This window comes from Dama dama, chromosome 15 (assembly GCF_033118175.1).
Source record: "Dama dama isolate Ldn47 chromosome 15, ASM3311817v1, whole genome shotgun sequence".
NCBI lineage: Eukaryota > Metazoa > Chordata > Mammalia > Artiodactyla > Cervidae > Dama > Dama dama.
The window spans coordinates 97,001,940-97,018,960 of NC_083695.1; the positions used below are offsets into that span (position 1 = coordinate 97,001,940).

A 17,021-nucleotide genomic window follows, 5' to 3' on the forward strand; every position below is an offset into this window, starting at 1 on the left:
TTTGTAAAAAGGACCAAATTGACAACGGACTACTAAATTTTGTCACTCAGAATATGGTTAAGGAAGAACAAAGATTTTTAATTTAATGAAGACGACCCCTGAGAACTCCCGGAACTGCGCGGGTGCGCCCCTGGCTCGTAGCCCGGCCCGAAGCCCTCCCGGGGTGACCCACCGGTCCCCGCCCCCGTCCCCTGCCCCGTCCCCGGTCCCCAGCCCCGCCCCCCGTCCCCGTCCCCGTGCCGGTCCCCAGCCTCAGTACCGCCCGCTAAGCGCCTCCTGCAGGCCGAGGCAGCGCCGTGCGCATGCGCGGGCCGCGCCGGCCGCGTGGAGTGCCGGAACCCTTGTGTTGGGTCGCGGGCCGGGCGGACAGGTCCGTGGGCGGAGCAGTCCGCAGTGCTGCGCGGAGCCCGGGACGCGGAGCCATGAGGCTGTCTCCGCGGACTCTGTGCGCCGCCGGGCGGGCGGCCTGGCGGGAGAGCTTCCCTCTGGAAGGTCGCGACGTGGCGCGCTGGTTTCCGGGCCACATGGCAAAGGGTGAGGCGCGGCGGGGCGCGCTGCTCCCCCGGCTCCTCGCGGGTCCAGCGCGGGGCGGGCTCGTGGGCTGACGCCGGCAGGGCCTGTTACTCGGCTCGAAGCCCCTGTCCCCACCTGCTTGGAAAAGGACACAATTTCCTGGACGTTATTTGGGGACGGAATGAGGCAGGGGTAGGAAAGCACTTTCCAGGTTGAAGTCGGCTGTTTAATTACCTGAGCACCTTGAGGCGTAGATGGAGCTGGCTGTCTCTCGCCTGCACCCTCTGAGGTTCTTACTTTCCTTAGAATTTGGCTCCGAGAGCGCCTGTAGGCCCAGCCTCACCCGGTGTGAGGGTGGCGGCCCGCGGCCTGGGCAGCGCCTCGGCCCCTAATAAGGGGGACAGGGCGCCCGCGGGCGGGAAGCAGGCGGGGGAGGCGAGTTGTTGGAAAAGAAAGAAAGTGAAGTCGCTCAGTAGTGTCCGATTCTTTGAAATCCCATGGACTGTAGCCGTCCAGGCTCCTCCGTCCATGGGGTTTTCCAGGCAAGAACACTGGAGTGGGTTGCCATTTCCTTCTCCAAAGGATCTTCCCGACCCAGGGATCTAACCCAGGTTGAACCCGCTTCTCCCGCTTTGCGGGCAGACTCTTTACCGTCTGAACCACAAGGGATCCAGCCACAAAGATCCCAGCCACAAGGGATGTTTGTGGGTGTGCCCGAAAGACTGGTCTTGGCTGAGTGAGGGGACGCTGAGGGGCAGTGTGTATGTACAGCTGATTCACTTTGCTGTTCCGGAGAAACTAAAAACATCATAAAGCAACTAACTGTGCTTCAGTAATAAAGGCCTGGACCCCGTCCTCCCCTGAGGCGTCCCTCTTCTGTTTTCCAGGGCTGAAGAAGATGCAGAGCAGCCTGAGGCTGGTGGACTGCACCATCGAGGTGCATGACGCCCGGATATCCTTCAGTGGTGGTGACGTCCTCACTTAGAATAAGCATTACCTATCTGGTCTTTGTCCTGGTTCTGGCACAGAGCTCCTGAAAGTCTTGGAGTTTCCAAAGTGAGGAGTGTGATAAGGTGTCTCTTGCTGTGTTGGTGAGGTGATTTTGGAAAAGACCCCCGGTCACTTAAGGGGGGAGCTGGTTGCTGGGGGAACCAGCCTTGCTATGGGGAGGATTAGAACTTTCAGTCCTACCCCTGCCACCCCCACCTTAGGGCCTGGAGGTTGAGTTCACTCACCAGAGGCCAGTGTTTCACTCTGTCCTGCCTGTGTAATGAAGCTGCTATAAAACCGCAGGCTGTTGGGGGGTGGGGGTGGGGAGAGCTTCCTGATTGCTGAGAGGGTGGAGATGCAGGCAGAGGCACCTGCATGGGGGGAAGCTCCATGTCTTTTCCCAGGCTTCCTCCTGCACATGTCTTCCATTTGGCTACTCCAGAGTTGTGTCATTTTTGTTGTTTAGTCATTTAAGTCACGTCTGACTCTTTGTGACATCATGGACTGTGGCCCGCCAGACTTCTATGTCCACGGGATTTTCCAGGCAAGAATTCTGGAGTGGGTTGCCATTTCCTTCTCCAGGGGATCTTTCCCACCTAGGGATTGAACCTGGATGTCCTGCACATATCTCCTACATTGCAGGCAGATTCTTTACCCCTGAGCCACCAGGGAAGCCTGATCATAATGTTTCTCTCAATTTCTTGAGCCACTGTCCAGACTAGTTTTGCTAGAACCCAGGAAAGGGTCTTGGGAACCCTTGATTTGGGCCTGTTCAGAAGTGACAGGTGACAACCTGGACTTGGAGTTGCTATTTTTAAAAATTAATTTATTTCTTATTGAAGGATAATTGCTTTACAGAATTTTGCTGTTTTCTGTCAAACCTCAACTGCAGTTGCTATTTGAAGTGAGGGGTGGTGGCATTCCTGAGCTCAGACTGTGGGGTCTGATGCTGTCTCTAGGTAGATGGAGTCAGAGTTGTGCTGAACAGAAGGACCCCAGCTGGTGGTGAGAACTGCTTGGTGAGGGGATCCCCTCCTCCAACCCCACTGGGATCGGGAGCAGAGCGGTAGTGCAGGGGAGACCATCCGGAGTCGGGCAGTGCACACGACCCGAGAAGCATTCCTGGCTGTTACCTTGTTTCCATCTGCCTTCTTCCCTGGTCCCTGCTCTGGTCCAGTCAGCCCCACAGTGGCCAACAGGGTCACCTGTCATAGTTACTGACATTTAAAGCAGTGGTTCTCGATCCTTGTTACATATTAGAATTCCCCTGGGAGGCTCTTGAAAATACTGATGTCTAGGCCCCTTTCCAGACCTGTGAGTCAGAATCCCTGGTGTGGGGCCCAGAAGCTCCCCTCTGGCACACAGGTAGCTTGTTTGTCTCAGGTTTCCGCCTGGCACCGCCGCGCCTTCCAACTCACTACAGCAGTAGCAGGCTCCAGGTGGGATATGAAATCTCCATTCGAAAGTTGCTGCCAACCAGGCTTTCTTCCTGTATGAAAGGATGCATCGGAAGAGGGAACCATCTCCCTCAGTGATGAGCATGCTTTGCATACCCTGTTTTTGCTGTATTTCCTGAGCTGTGTTTAGAGGCTCCCTGTAAGACACATGTGTTGGTTTGAAAGTCATCACCATCTCTAGTTGGAATTTCTGAGAAAACTCTCCAGTTTCTCTACCGTGGGCTAAATGTTTCAGTTCACACAATATCTTGTGCCAGTCAGAAGGGCTTGCTGGCAATTGCATGTCTGATTACTGAAAAACAAGGAAACCTGCTGTTGCTGTCTGTGTGCCGAGGGGAGGCGCCTCCGCTCCGTCCTCCTTTGCTCGCTGGATGTCCTGACTTCTCCAGGACGGCCTCTTCAGGGAGTCTGGAGGCTTTCAGTGTTCTCAATTAGCTCAGGCTTGGTTAACCTCTGAGGGCAGAGTGCTGTTTATGGAAAAAGTAAGTTGTTGTTTTGTTGTCCCTGTGTTGTATGGGTGGGGACACAGCGGCTTAACTGGGTGCCTGGAACGGGGGCATGCTGAGGCTTCTGGACTCCTGGGGACAGGCACCAGGGAAGGGCTGAGCACTCCCGACCTGCAGATACAGACCTCCCCTCTTGATGTGCTCGCGTCACAGTGAGCGCCGGGGGCCCCTGGTGGAGATAGGAAGGGGCTGCCCCTGGTGTGAGGAGGTGGGCTCACTGGAGGTCTCCATGAGGACGCCTGGGGCTGGGGGTGGTGGTGTGAGATACATTGGTTAGGACTCATGGGAGGCGCTTGTCCTGAGTGACCAGATGTTTTGGCAACTAAACAGTGATCTAGTCACAAAACCTTCCATTGAGCTCTGTTTTTGCCGCCATCATTCCTGTTTGAGAAGCCACGAGAGGGCCGCTGCCCTGCCTCTTGTCCACAGGACGTGTTGGGGGGCCTCCAGGGGCTCAGTGGCCCTGAGGTCAGTGAATGCAGGACTTGGGGTTGGGCTCGGTCTCGAGGTTGGGCTGGCTGGAGCTCTCCTGCTCCTGGACAGGCTTCAACACCCTGTCCTTTCCTTCCGAGGGTGTCCTGTTACAGGCTGGTCCAGTCTGCATAACAAGACAGGGGAAAGTATGTCAATTAGCTGGTCAAGTTGATGGAATTTTGCCTTAATTTTGCCACATCCCACTTTCGGGCCGAAACCCTCTGTTTCAGGAAACCCTTGGGCTTAAGCCTCACTTGCTTGTCCTCAACAAAATGGACCTTGCAGATCTGAAGGAGCAGCAGGTAGGGCTCAAATCTGACCAGATCTCTGGGTGGACGTGGTGCCCGTCTGCCCAGGCCTGCCAGCTTTAGCAAAGTAGCCTTTGACTAACCTGTCATCCAAGAGACAGAAGAATTTGTACCCTTCAGCAGGGGTTCAGCCATGGGCAAGGGGAGGAGCTGCACTCCCACGTGGTGGGCAAGGGGAGGAGCCGCGCTCCCACAGAGCAGCCGCAGGGCCCTCGAGGCTGGGAGCATATGGCATGTGGCTGCAGCGGTACGGATGCCTACATCTTGTTGAACTGTCACTCGCTAACATTTCAGTGGGTCACCAGCACCCTGCTCAGTGCTCTCCGACCCAGAGGCCTCTTGGTGTGGCAGCGTTGGCTCCCAGTGTCCTCACTGGCCAGGCCCATGGCCTCCCAGACTGCTGGTCTGAGCTGTGGGCTGCCTGCTGCCCCCTGAGTGATCTGGAAGGTGGGAGACCCAAAGCAACTGGGGGTGTTCCCGAGCCCTGCTGGACGGGGACACAGTGTCCAGGGGTGATGTCCCTGAGTAAGAGAAATGTAAAGAGTAGGTGTCAGAATCTTGAAATCGAGCCAGCTTTTGTGTGTGTGTAGCTTTTCCTTTTGCAGCAGCAGTTCTGGTTTCTTAGTTGGCTGTGGTACATTGAATTCTTTAAACTCCACCCACAGACTTGTAGCTCAAGGTTTGCAGGGAAACCCAGGCACTCCAGCCCCAGGGCTCTTTGTTCATTGAGTGCCCGAGGGGAAGGCGTTTCCCATCTGAACCCACCTCCCCGCAGGCTTCTAGTTGAATCTCTCCTGCCCCGAGGACTGAACCCCGGCTTTCACTCCAGGGGCAACTGTCCTTACTTGTCATCACAAACTTTCACTTGCTTTTCTTAGTTGAGACTTGGGTCTTAGCATCCAGCAATTGCTTCTGCTCCGAAATGCTCATCTTTGTGGAGTGATGGGCACATTAGGTGGCCTGATGGGGGTGTCGGATCTCACCTGCAGGAGGCAGCTGAGTCTGGGGAGGACAGGAGGGAGCAGCCCCTCGGCGGGGGGCGGGGCGGGGGGGGGCTGTGTCTGCCTCGGCAGGTTGGGAGAGGGGCGTCCCATGCAGATTTGTATGCAGCCTGCGGTGTGACTTCACGAAGTCTTTGTGGGCCTGACCTTCATCTGCATCATCACAGCAAACGATAAATCAGTAAAACTAACTGAAATTATGAGTGACTTTTTTGTTCCTTTAAGTAAATCAGTAGCTGATCAAACAAGGTAGTTCAGTTCAGTCACTCAGTCGTGTGACACTTTGTGACCCCATGGACTGCAGCATGCCAGGCTTCCCTGTCCATCACCAACTCCCGGAGCTTGCTCAAGCTCATGTCCATCGAGTCAGGGATGCCATCCAACCATCTCATCCTCTGTCGTCCCCTTCTCCTCCTGCCTTCAATCTTTCCCAGCATCAAGGTCTTTTCTAGTGAGTCAGTTCTTTGCATCAGGTGGCCAAAGTATTGGAGCTTCAGCTTCTGCATCAGTCCTTCCAGTGAATATTCAGGACTGATTTCCTTTAGAATGGACTGGCTGGATCTCCTTGCGGTCCGAGGGACTCTCAAACAGTGCAGTACTGGTTGTAAAAGTAAGAGTCATACGGTGATTTTGCTTCATGTTAAGGCCAGTAAGTTCACATTAACCTCAGTTTACTTTGGGGCTTTTAAAGTATTCCATATACTTCGTAGTTGGGTTCAAACCTTAGTTTAAGTGGAGCTTGTTTTGTGGAAGCTGGTTGGGAGGAGAGGAGCGATGATGTGACTGAGTGGAGACCAACGCTGCGTCTCCAGGGCTGCAGGTGATTTTGGATGACCTGGTGTGGCCCCTGCCCCGCGTCCTCACATAGAGCAAGGGTGCCCCGCGGCCGACCTGCCCTCCCCCGGCGGCCCAGCCTCCTCCCTGGCCCATGAGCAGATCCTCAGACTTTAGCTTATGATGCTGTCCATGTCTTCATTTAGTGTTTGAAATGGAAACGTCTTGTCTCTTTTAGAAAATTATACAACACTTAGAAAGAGAAGGCCTAAAACATGTTGTTTTTACCAACTGTGTGAAGGATGAAAATGTCAAGCAGGTGGGTCTCTTCTGTTTTGTGCTCTGAGGCTTCTGCTTAAAATGTTAAAGAAACACCACAGATTTCTCAGTGCTTCTGCAGGGAGCAGAGTGTTGTTGGGTTCGGGGCACAGTCACCTCCTGGGTCGGGCAGACTAGGGTGGGAACAGCAGGGTCGGGCCGAGAGCCGCCTTCAGTCCCAAGCAGGAGGAGCCCGTGGACGGTCTGTGCCTGTTTTCCCGGTCAGGTTTGAGAATTCTGCTGCTGTCATGTGTCTTTGGAAGGCGTGGCAGTGCCTGCTGTCCCCCTCGGGCTCTCCTCGTTCCTGGGGAAGGACAGGGCAGGGCCCCGGCCACCCTCACAGCTCCCCAGAGCACAGCCTGCGACTGATGTGTGTGGACCCATGCCGGCCGGTGGTGGGACGCCGGTGGGAGCGCCCGCCTCTAGGGGCCGAGGGAGGCCAGGCTCCCACAGGACAGTGCCTGGTGGTTGTTGGTTGCAGATCATCCCGATGGTCACGGAGCTGGTTGGGAGCAGCTACCGCTATCACCGAGGAGAGGTTGGTGGTCGGCTGGCCTGGCCGAGGGCCCGCCCCTTCTGCTGGGACCCTGGGCCCAGCTGCTGAGCCCAGCCCGGGCCCCCGCTGCGGGGTCTCGGCAGGTGGGGTGGGGCGGCCTTACCCTGTTGGATACGCCGGTGCCCCGGGCGTGTGGGGGGGGTGGGGCTAGGTGGGCGCCCAACCCCTGCCCTTGCGCTTGCAGCACGTGGAGTACTGCATCATGGTGATCGGGGTCCCCAACGTGGGCAAGTCCTCACTTATCAACTCCCTGCGGAGGCAGCACCTCAGGAAAGGTACTTCCTGCAGTTGGGGGAGGGGCAGGCACTGATTCTCGTGCTGGGATGACCCTCCAGAGCCTGAGGCCCCAACTCGCTGGGGGCACTGTTGGCACCAGGAGGCCCAGCTGACAGCTTGGCATGCAGTCAGCTGGTGAGACAGTCATTCCCTTATACATTTTTACTTCATTCGCTTTCTGTCTTTAAATGTTTAATATATGCAATTTCTAAACGTGGGTGATTTTGTCCTTCCGTTACTTTGTCTCTTTGTCCCGCTGTGCTCAGGGTGTGTGGGAAACGTGGGTGAGATGTCAGGCCGGGACCTGGGGAGGGCTCTCCGGGCCTGTGTCTCATGCCTGTTGGTGTCTGACGCCAAGGCCGTGTTGACTCGTGTTTTGCACAAGTGTGTCCTTTGGGAACCTCCCCCAGACAGACCTGTGCTGGACCATCACCTCAGGCTGTTTCTGCGCCAGTTGGAGCACTGTTACAGTCAGCTATTGCTTATCTTCCTGTAATCATGTCTTTAAAGCCATCATTGGTGTTACAATAAGTGCTGTGCAACCCTCACCCTGTCAGTCTCCAGACACAAGTGGGCCTGCCCTCCGGAGCCCCTAGAACCTCGGGTCTACTTTCTGTCGTATGAATTTGATCCTCTGGTGCCTTGAGCCTGGACTCACAGGATCTGAACTGTGCTGGGCTTATTTCATGGGCCTAACTCTTCGGGGTCCAGCGGTGTAGCATGAGGCATAATTTCCCTCCTTTTTAAGGCTGAGTAACACTCCTTTGTGTGGGCGAAGCACATTTTGTTTACCTGTCTGCGCTGATGGATGCGAGTGTTGCTCCAGCACAGGGGGAGGGTCATGCCCTGAGCTGGGACCCCGGGCGGCCAGTGTCGAGAGCACAGGCGGCTTCCTGGTCAGGAGCGGCCCCAGGGATGGGCCGTTGTGGGCGGTCCCGGGGCAGTGCCGGCCTTGCAGGGAGGAAGGCGAAGCCAACAGGCAGCCCTGCCAGTTATCATGGCCGTGCCTCAGCGGGTCGTGGTGCCTGGGAGGCGGTTCTGTCCTTGCAGTGGTCTCGCTGGGCCCTGCTAGGCTCCCCCGTGCATCACTGCTCATCTACCTTATCTGCCTGGGGGGGGGTTTGACAGACTCTGACATCTCTCTTTCATTCCACAGGAAAAGCCACCAGGGTGGGTGGCGAGCCTGGGATCACCAGAGCTGTGATGTCCAGGATTCAGGTAGGGCCTTGTCCTCACGCCAAGCCTGGGCCAGGGCTCAGGTGTCTCCCATCCCAGGGGCACGCAGGCTCAGGGCAGAGCCTGTCCTCCTGGGGCGAGGGCTGCTGGGCTCCTGCCCTTATTCCTTCTCCACTCAGCAGTGGCATCCTGTGGGGATGCTGAGAGCTTCGTGGTAGTGACGATTCTGGGGGGCAGGTTCCAGGGCCTCCTTGAGCCTCAGGCAGAAGGCCAGCTGACCACCCTCTGCCCACAGGTGTGTGAGCGGCCGCTGATGTTCCTGCTCGACACCCCCGGGGTGCTGGCTCCTCGGATTCCAAGCGTGGAGACAGGCCTGAAGCTGGCCCTGTGCGGTGAGCCCGATCCCCACCCCCACAGCAGGCTCCTAGGCTCCCAGGCTGGGCGGCTTGTGCTTGGCCTGGCTGCTCACGGGTGACACCCCTGGCACCCTCTGAGCCCGTCGGGCCTCCTGGCCCACTCTGGAGGGGCGCCCTCCTCCCTCTTGACTGCTGGGGTGCGGAGGGCAGGGAGCAAGCTGAGCACTCACCCTCCGTTGCCTGTTCCCAGGAACCGTACTAGACCACCTCGTGGGCGAGGAGACCCTGGCTGACTACCTTCTCTATACTCTCAACAGGCACCAGCTCTTGGGGTGAGTGCAGGGGCGGGCCCTCTTCCCCGTCCTCACCAAACATAAGTAGAAAGCCAGCACTGTCAAGGTGCTGTAGACAGTCTGTGGTCATTTAATGTGTACAGTCTGCTACATTGTGACATGTGGGTACACCTGTGAATCTGTTCAGTTCAGTCACTCAGTCGTGTCTGACTCTTTACGACCCCATGGACTGCAGCACACCAGGCCTCCCTGTCCATCACCAACTCCCAGAGTTTACTCAAACTCATGTCCATTGAGTTGGTGATGCCATCCAACCATCTCATCCTATGTTGTCGCCTTCTCCTCCTGCCTTCAGTCTTTCCCAGCATAAGGGTCTTTTCCAATGAGTCAGCTCTTTGCTTCAGGTGGACAAAGTATTGGAGCTTCAGCTTCAGCATCAGTCCTTCCAATGAACACCCAGGACTGATCTCCTTTAGGATGGACTGGTTGGATCTCCTTGCAGTCCAAGGGACTCTCAAGAGTCTTCTCCAACACCACAGTTCAAAAGCATCAGTTCTTTGGAGCTCAGCCTTCTTTATGGTCCAACTCTCACATCCGTACATGACTACTGGAAAAACCATAGCTTTGACTAGACGGACCTTTGTTGGCAAAGTAATGTGAAGCCGTTACACTGTCCAGGAAACCCCCCGTTTCTTGTGCTGCTGTGTAACCCCCTCCCTGCCCCGACTGCTTCCTGCCGCCTTCTGGAGTCTCCTGGTGGAGCCACAGCCTCCCTGCCTGGCAGAGGCCCCCTGGCTGGGCACCCATGCCTGGGTTCACGCGTGTTCCCACAGTGGGCAGCGCAGGCGATCAGTGTGCAGATGTCTAGTCGGTTTGCCCTCACCAGCGAGGATGGTGAGAGTGCGTGTGTCCTGCAGGCCCCGGAGATGTCCTTTATGACCCCGAGGACATCAGGCCAGGTTTTTGGTTTTCCCCACAGAACTGGCTTCTGGTTTCCACTTTCTGATCTCTGGTTTTTGTTTTGTTGATTGCTGTCTGGTCTGTGTTCCTCCCTTGTTTCCACGTTGCTGATTGTCCTCCTGTTACTGCTGTGGGCAGGAGATGGGCTCTCCCCGCACCGCTGGTCCTGCTCACGTGTTTCCAGCCTCCGCGTCGGGGGGAGGTCGTTGTGTTCTCCTGGTAACTTGAGGACGTGACCTCCTTTATCCTGGACAGGATAGTCTCTGCTCTGAAATCTCCCTCATGTGTTCCTCTCCCTGGTTGCTTTACTTTGAGCTGGTGTGTCTTTATATTTAAAATATGTTTATTACTGCATGTAGCTGGCCCTTGCTTTTCAGCCAGTCTGACCGTTTCTCCTTTTATTTTAGGTATTTAGACCATTCACGTCTGACGTGGTCACTGACGTTAGGTTTACATCTGTCATCTTACCTTTGTCCCAACTGTTCTTCGTGCCTCTCTTCGTCTCTCTCTTCGGCCTTTTTTAGATTAGTCAGATACCTTCTCTTTAATTCACTTGGCTGTGCCAAGTCTTAGTTGCAGCTTGCAGGATCTTTAGTCACGGCATGCAAACTGTTCTTAGTTGTGTCTTGTGGGATCTGGTCCCTGCCCAGGGATTGACCCCGGCCCCCTGCACCGGAAGTGCAGAGTCTTAGCCCCTGGACTACCGGGGAAGTCCCTCAGACGCTTTTCATGATTCCCTTTTGTCAGCTTGTGACCTAGAACGTGGGTGAAGGTGGCTCTAGGGTTTGCAGGATGTCTGGGTGGCGTTAGCGCCGCGTGGCCTGAGGGCCTTTCCAGTCTGCGGACCTTACCTCTGGGCCAGTCTGGTGACACGTGTTGTTCTTTGCAGCAGACATGCTGCTGCGCTTTCTTAAAACATGGATGTAAAGTGCAGACTCAGTCTTGGTGGTCTGCCCTGAGCCTCGCAGGTCACGTCCCGCCTGGTGTGGGGCCCCTGCCCTCTGGGGCCGTCTCCCTGTCGCGGATTTCCTGTGATGCTGGTGGCCGTGCAGCTGCTGTCTGAGGATGTGTTCATTTCACCTTCTGTTTTGAAGGGAGTTTGCCCTGTGGGTGGAGTTCTAAGTGGATGGACTGTCTGCGGAGGAGCGGTTTCTGAGGAGGGTCTGTTCTCTACGTATGGCGCTCTGGCTGCTAAGGCTTCTCTTTGTCAAGCGTTTGGGCAGTTTGTGACACTGGGCGCTGGCCTGGTTTCTTCTTGTTTCTTGTGCTTGTGCTCAGCTCTTGATCCTCACCCCCGCGGCCGTGCAGTTTGCGTCACGTGTGGATGATTCCAGCCGCTGTCCTTGTCCACCCAGGACTGTGACCAGGCTTTGACCGTGGGTGCAGGGCTCTGTCACCTGCTCTGGCAGCAGGAGTGCCGGCTCAGCACCGCTGGGCCCCCAGCTCCCTCACCCGGTCCCCTGTGGAGTTCGAGCTGCTTTAATTTCCTCTGTGTGTGTTTCATAGTGTTTTCTTCTAGATGTTAGATTTGGATTATTTCTTTTTATTGTCTTCTCTGTGGGTTCTTTGCTTTGTAACCACAGGGAGTGCAGTTCTAATAACTGATTCAGGGTCTCTCTGGATTCTGGCATCTTGGGCGGTTCCAGCTGACGGGTTTCTCCCCCGACGGGTCTCTTTTCCCGCTGTGTGTGCCTGGCAGCTCTGCCCCTGACCTTCGGGTGGTGGGTGTCTGGTATTCCTGCCCTGGGACTGTCATCAGGAACACTCCGGTCCTTTTGGTTAGGGTCTGCAGGGAGACCCCCTCGAATGGTCAGCTGTCCTGGCAGCTGCACCCAGGGTCCCGGTGTGTGGCTGGGTCTCGGGGCAGCTGGCTATGGCCACGTGGAAGGTGGGTGTCGGTGAGGCCCTCAGCTCTGCAAGGCGGTTATTGGCACCCACGAAGGGGTCGTTGGAGAGCCAGTGACTGCCGCCCACACTCAGGTACGTGCAGCACTACGGCCTGGGCGAGGCCTGTGATGACATCGCCAGCGTGCTAAAGCGGGTGGCGGTGAAGCTGAGGAAGACCCAGAAGGTGAAGGTGCTGACAGGCACAGGTGAGACCGGCAGCCCCAGGCCGGGCGGGGGTTGGGCCCAGGGCAGAGGGGAGGAAGCTCCAGCCTGCGATGCCCTCATTTTCGTGAATTCAGGTGTTTTTCCCGAATGTCCTGTGCAGACGCCCACCTGCGTGGGCCTGAGGGGGGTGGGCTGGGCCCCGAGTGGGGCTCCGTCCTCACCGGAGCCTCCTGCCTCCACAGGGGATGTGAACGTCATCCAGCCCGACTACTCTGCAGCTGCCCGAGACTTCCTCCGGGCCTTCCGCAGTGGGCTGCTGGGCCCTGTGATGCTGGACCGTGACCTCCTGCAGGGCTGCCCCTCAGAGGAGCTGTGAACTGGTCTGGTGGGAGGGCCTGGCCCCTGCCCTTGGCTCCGCGGCTGGGGTTGGACTCCCAGAGTCCCCACGCTGGTCACCACACTGGGTCTCTGTTCCAGGAAGGAGGCCGAGCCCTCCTGCCGCACAGCCAGCCCCTGGTCCCAAGGGACAGGCCTGGGTGCAGATGTCAGGGCGGTGGGCATCCCGTGCGCCTGGCCCGGGGGGACACTCACTCATGTTGTGTTTCTCAACTCCTCTCCTAAGGAGAAGCTGGTGTTTTCTCAGAAGGAGTTGAAACCATCATCTGTAATTTTAAGATTTTAAATTAAAAGGCCCGTCCCTGAGCACAGCTTGGCTGGGGCCATCAGGGAGGACTGAGTTGCCCAGGAGCTGCCCTGGTGGGCCTTCCTGTTTAAGACTTTTAAACCGTCACATTGCCTCTGGGGCCCTGGCTGGGGCTCGGCCACCCCCCGCTGGTCTTGCGGAGCCTGGAGTTCTGTCTGTGAGGATGAGGGCATCTGGGCGCCGCACCCAAGAATGCCGGCAGCGTGGACACAGGAGGCTGCGGGGTCGGCCCTTTTACTGTGCAGACCTGCGGGCCCCTTGCCAAGAAAAACAACACAAACTTCTCAGCACCCAAGGGCTCGTGCATCAGCTTCCTGAGTGTCCTGGTCTAAGGATGGTCTAGTTGGCAGCAGAGTTTATTTCACCACTGAAGCGTGCACACACACATACACACACACGAGGTCCCGAGAAGCCCCCCCCCCCCCACGAGGTCCCGAGAAGCCACACACACACACACACACACACACACACGAGGTCCCGAGAAGCCACACACACACACACACACACACACACACACACACACACAGAGTCCCGAGAAGCCTTGGCAGAATCCAGCAGTCCCATCCCCTTGGTGCCCAGGGCCGATCTGCTCACAGCCCGGCTTGTGCACAAACCAGGGTAGTCAGTGGAGACCTCAGGCCCTCCCACCGCCTCTGAGCACCTTCCAGCTAATGAGATGGCGCCCGGCGTGGCTGTGCTCACGCCTGAGGGGCAGGAAGGTCACCACCACAGCCTGCACTTCTGGAAGAGGGTGGGGAGGGAAGGGTGCTGAGCGTGGGCGTGCATCTGGTCACAGCTCCAGCTCTTCTGTGTCCAGTGGTGGTGCGACCTTCCCGGAGCCTCCGCCACGACACCCCTCTTCCTGTAGGCAGCCCTCTAGGTCCTGCTGCCCACCCCCCCCCCCCCCCCCCCCCCGCCCAGCACACTCACCAGTTCTCCTGAGGCTGTCCACCCTGAGCGCCGCCTGCTTCTTGTTGGAACCCTGCCCCGTGGGGTGGGAAGTGTTCAGGGATGTGTGGCTGCACATGCCAAACCCTCCTGAAGTTGGGTTGTGGAGTGGAATCATTTGACATGAGTGGTATTTCCACCACGTCCATTGTTAGCGCTGCACGCTGCAGAGGCAGAAGAGGGTCTGGACCAGCCGGAGTCTTGTGTCCTCCTGGGCGTCTGAGGCTGAGCACAGCTCAGCCCGGCCCGTCAGGGAGAACTGAGTCACCAAGGAGCTGCCTTGATGGGCCCTCCTGTTTAAGACTTTAAAACATTGCCTCTGAGGCTCTGGCTTGGGCTCAGCCACCCACCGCTGGTCTTGCGGAGCCCGGAGCTCAGTCTGGGAGGATGAGGGCATCTGGGCGCCGCACCCAAGAATGTTGGCAGTGTGGACACAGGAGGCTCCAGGGAGCTGTGTCCTGTAGCTTGGCGCCTGGGTCTTTGGAGAGAAATGCTTGGTCCAGGCCCCGTGGATAATTTGAGACCCTGACTGCAACCAGAGCCGAGGGCCAGCTGGGAAGGCAGAGGCGGCAGGGCTCCCGGAGATGCTGGTCTGGACACGCATCCGTCAGCTGAGCACAGGCCTCGAGGCGCGGGGCAGGCGAGGGCAGATTCTGGAGGCAGGCCTGTGGCGCGCGAGGCTCCGGCACCCGCAGCAGTGCCCAACCGACCAGGAGCCGGGCTGGAGCCGTCCTGCGAGGCCCGGGGGTTCCTCTAGCCAGAGGACGGGTGGGCGAGCCTGGGCCCAAGCTGGGCTCATGCCTGTGGAGCAGGTCGGCAGCTGGAGGGAAAGGCACCTGAGACGCCCAACATGGCGTCGGGAGCCAGAGGCAAACCTTGCGTCTTCGGAGGCCGCTGTGGGCTGTGTTCCCCTGGTTCCCCCAGCAGTGGGTCTTGTAATGTCTGCCCAGAGAAGGCTGTGGCCCCTGGGTCCACAGGCAGGGCAAGGCTCTGGGCAGGCCCTGGGTGAGGGTGTTCTGGGAGTGTCCAGAGAACGGGCCATGTTGGGCTCACAGATCCACAGACGTACCTCTCTCCTTTCTGGATTTGTGACCAGTGCTTTTCCTCAAGTCCTTCAGTCCCTGGGACTGCCTCTGTGGGGGGACGGGGGGCACCATGTCCTCGGCTGTGGCAGAACCAGCCCAGCCTGAGGGTCCGCCTCCCTGCCCAGTGGTCAGCACCGCCCGTAGCTCTCAAGTGTCCAGGGTGGGCTCAGAGGAGCTGGGGTGACCTGAACAGCCTGTGGAATGGTGGGCGCCGGCCAGCATCGACCAGTGCGGGCACAGCAGGACACCTCCTGTCCTGGCTCAGGGGGGACTCTAACCCCAGCCGGGAGGCAGGGTATTCTGGAGCTGCTGGGCACCCGCCCCCTGGGAGGGTGTGAGGTGGGGAGGGGGTCGGGCGGGAGGTGTCACAGCTCTGGGCAGATGGGCCAGAGCTGCCGACGCTGCTGCTCTAGGCTCCTGGCTGTGGGCAGGGGAGGGAAGGGCGATCAGGGCTGGGTAGCCTCTAGGTGGCTGCGGGGCCTGGGAGGGCACAGGCTGGGGACAGCTCTGGACAGAAGTGCCCAGCCCAGCCTAGGGCTGCAGCAGCCACAGGGCGCCCAGGGTTCCGCCCAGCAGCGGGCAGAGGTGCCTGTGGCCTGTGGGCCCCACGCCCGAGGTCCACGCCCAGTAGCTGTAGACGCTTCGCTCTGTCCCGTTGCCACCAGGTGCCCCGTCCTCCGCATTCTCTGGGCCGAGCTCCGCCGGCCCCGTGGCCCTCCTCCAGCTCGAGCCCGCTGCCAGGCCTGCGGCCGCCCCCGCCGCCGCCCCCGCGGCGACGCGCATGGAGGAGCCCGCGTAGCGGGGCGCTGGCCTCACACGCACCCTCGAGGCCCCGCGCCCACCCCGGGCGCTGCCACGGGCCCCACCGCGGCCACCCTTGGCTGCACTGCCGTCGCAGAGGAAGGTGGCCGCTAGCAGCAGAGCCCAGCACACGGCGGCCGCCCAGTTCATGTTCCTGGAGCAGAACCTGCGGGACGGAGGAGGGACCTCAGCTGCTGTGAGGACTGGGCGCTCAGGAGCTGGGGACCGGGGACTCGGGGAGGCGGGGTGGCGTTCGGGGCCTGGGCGCCGGGGGCTCAAGGTCAGGGCCGGGCTCAGCATTGGGTGGTACCTGGGGGCCTCGGCTGCTGGAGGAGTGGGGAGTGGGTTGGGGGGAGGCCTGCCTGAGGATGAGGGCCTGGGGCCTGGGGCGGGGATGGGGGTCTTGTTCAATAGCCGGGAAGGGGCGGTTGGTGGTGAGGGTTCTGCAGCGGGGTTATTCTGTGTGGGGCGTGGAGTCGGGGCAGAGAATGGGGCTTGCGAGCCCCCTGCGGTTGAGGGTGCTCAGGCCTGGGGAGGGGGTTCCATGTGTAGGCCGCTCCGGAAGGACCACCTCGGGCCTCCAGGGCTGGCAGGCCCACCGGCCACTGGGGTGAGGCTGCATTTCCAGGTCCGAGGCCCGAAGGAAGCAGGTGAGGGTCTGGAGAGGGGCCAGCAGGGGCCGGAGACGGGGTGTGAGCCCCACCCCGCGGGCGGGGTCCAGTCTGGCGCCCCCCTCCCGCCCGCTCTGCCTCGCGCTCACCCCTCCCGCTACCGCCTGGCTCGCACCCGGGCGGGGGACCAGAGGCGACCCCCGGGCGGCGGCTCCACCCGCCTCCCGGCCTCAGACACCACCCCCCCCGCCCCCCCGGCCTTACCAGCCGCGGGCCTCGGGCAGAACCGCGGCGGCTCCGAGGACTGCGACCCGAGCGGATGGGGGCTGTGGCGGAGACCCGGCGGGCGCCAGCGGAGCGGGGATGTGCGTGCGGCCTCCGCCCTCGGCGTGGGGCGGGCAGACGCGGAGGCTCATCCCCGGGAAGGGCGGGAGGGGATAGGGGCGGGCTTTCGCAGGCGCAGCCCCCCTCTGCCCAGCACCCCCTCACTCGCTGCCCGGTCCTCCATCCCTTGCGCACCCTCATCCTGACTGGTCCCCCAATACCAGCCAGCCCCGCTGTCTTCAGCACCTCGCTCCCCCAGCCCCACCGCATCCGTCCTCCCCCCAACTTCGCACACTCCGTCCCCCGCCACTCCAAGCCCCATCTCCCCCACACCCTCTCCAGTTCCTCTTTCCTTCCGTTTCCGGGGGGTGTGTCCACACGGGCTCCTCTCCAGAGAGGAGAGGACCGCTCGCCAGGGCTCCAGGGCGTCCCAGACCCTGAGCAGCACCGGCCCTAGCAGGCCCCCTTCCAGGCCTGGGAAAGGGGCGCCGGGACCCCTCTTCCCGCCTCCAGGGGCTGCTGCTCAGGTTCCTCCAGGG

General features: G+C 59.5%; 2 protein-coding genes across 3 annotated transcripts; one reads left to right on the forward strand and one right to left on the reverse strand.

The window, feature by feature from the left end:
- Positions 1–327: 327 nt before the first annotated feature.
- MTG1 (mitochondrial ribosome associated GTPase 1) lies at positions 328–12,757 on the forward strand. Of its 2 annotated transcripts, XM_061162971.1 has the most exons (11): positions 330–534; positions 1,401–1,465; positions 4,138–4,242; positions 6,262–6,342; positions 6,823–6,879; positions 7,082–7,172; positions 8,330–8,391; positions 8,645–8,741; positions 8,956–9,037; positions 11,939–12,051; positions 12,253–12,757. In XM_061162971.1, exons 1-11 carry the CDS (start codon positions 423–425, stop codon positions 12,384–12,386), a joined length of 999 nt encoding a protein of 332 aa, XP_061018954.1. In that variant the 5' UTR covers positions 330–422; the 3' UTR covers positions 12,387–12,757. The 2 variants fall into 2 exon arrangements, with proteins under 2 accessions (XP_061018955.1, XP_061018954.1); XM_061162972.1 differs by lacking the exon at positions 4,138–4,242 and having other exon boundaries at positions 328–534; positions 1,401–1,450.
- Positions 2,276–16,658, reverse strand: SPRN (shadow of prion protein). The gene is made up of 3 exons (XM_061162973.1): positions 16,423–16,658; positions 13,644–15,713; positions 2,276–4,064 (listed from the first exon to the last, which is right to left on the reverse strand). Exons 1-2 carry the CDS (start codon positions 16,572–16,574, stop codon positions 15,278–15,280), a joined length of 588 nt encoding a protein of 195 aa, XP_061018956.1. The 5' UTR covers positions 16,575–16,658; the 3' UTR covers positions 2,276–4,064; positions 13,644–15,277.
- Between the last annotated feature and the right edge of the window lie 363 nt (positions 16,659–17,021).

Bases quoted from the DNA above. Each gene is read 5' to 3' on its own strand.
- MTG1 (XM_061162971.1), top strand. From the start codon at position 423: ATGAGGCTGTCTCCGCGGACTCTGTGCGCCGCCGGGCGGGCGGCCTGG. The intron at 1,466-4,137 runs ATATCCTTCAGT...TAATTTTGCCAC, and splicing joins TCGAGGTGCATGACGCCCGG to ATCCCACTTTCGGGCCGAAA. The intron at 6,343-6,822 runs GTGGGTCTCTTC...TGTTGGTTGCAG, and splicing joins AGGATGAAAATGTCAAGCAG to ATCATCCCGATGGTCACGGA.
- SPRN (XM_061162973.1), bottom strand. From the start codon at position 16,574: ATGAGCCTCCGCGTCTGCCCGCCCCACGCCGAGGGCGGAGGCCGCACG. The intron at 15,714-16,422 runs GTAAGGCCGGGG...TCCGTCCCGCAG, and splicing joins CTGCCCGAGGCCCGCGGCTG to GTTCTGCTCCAGGAACATGA.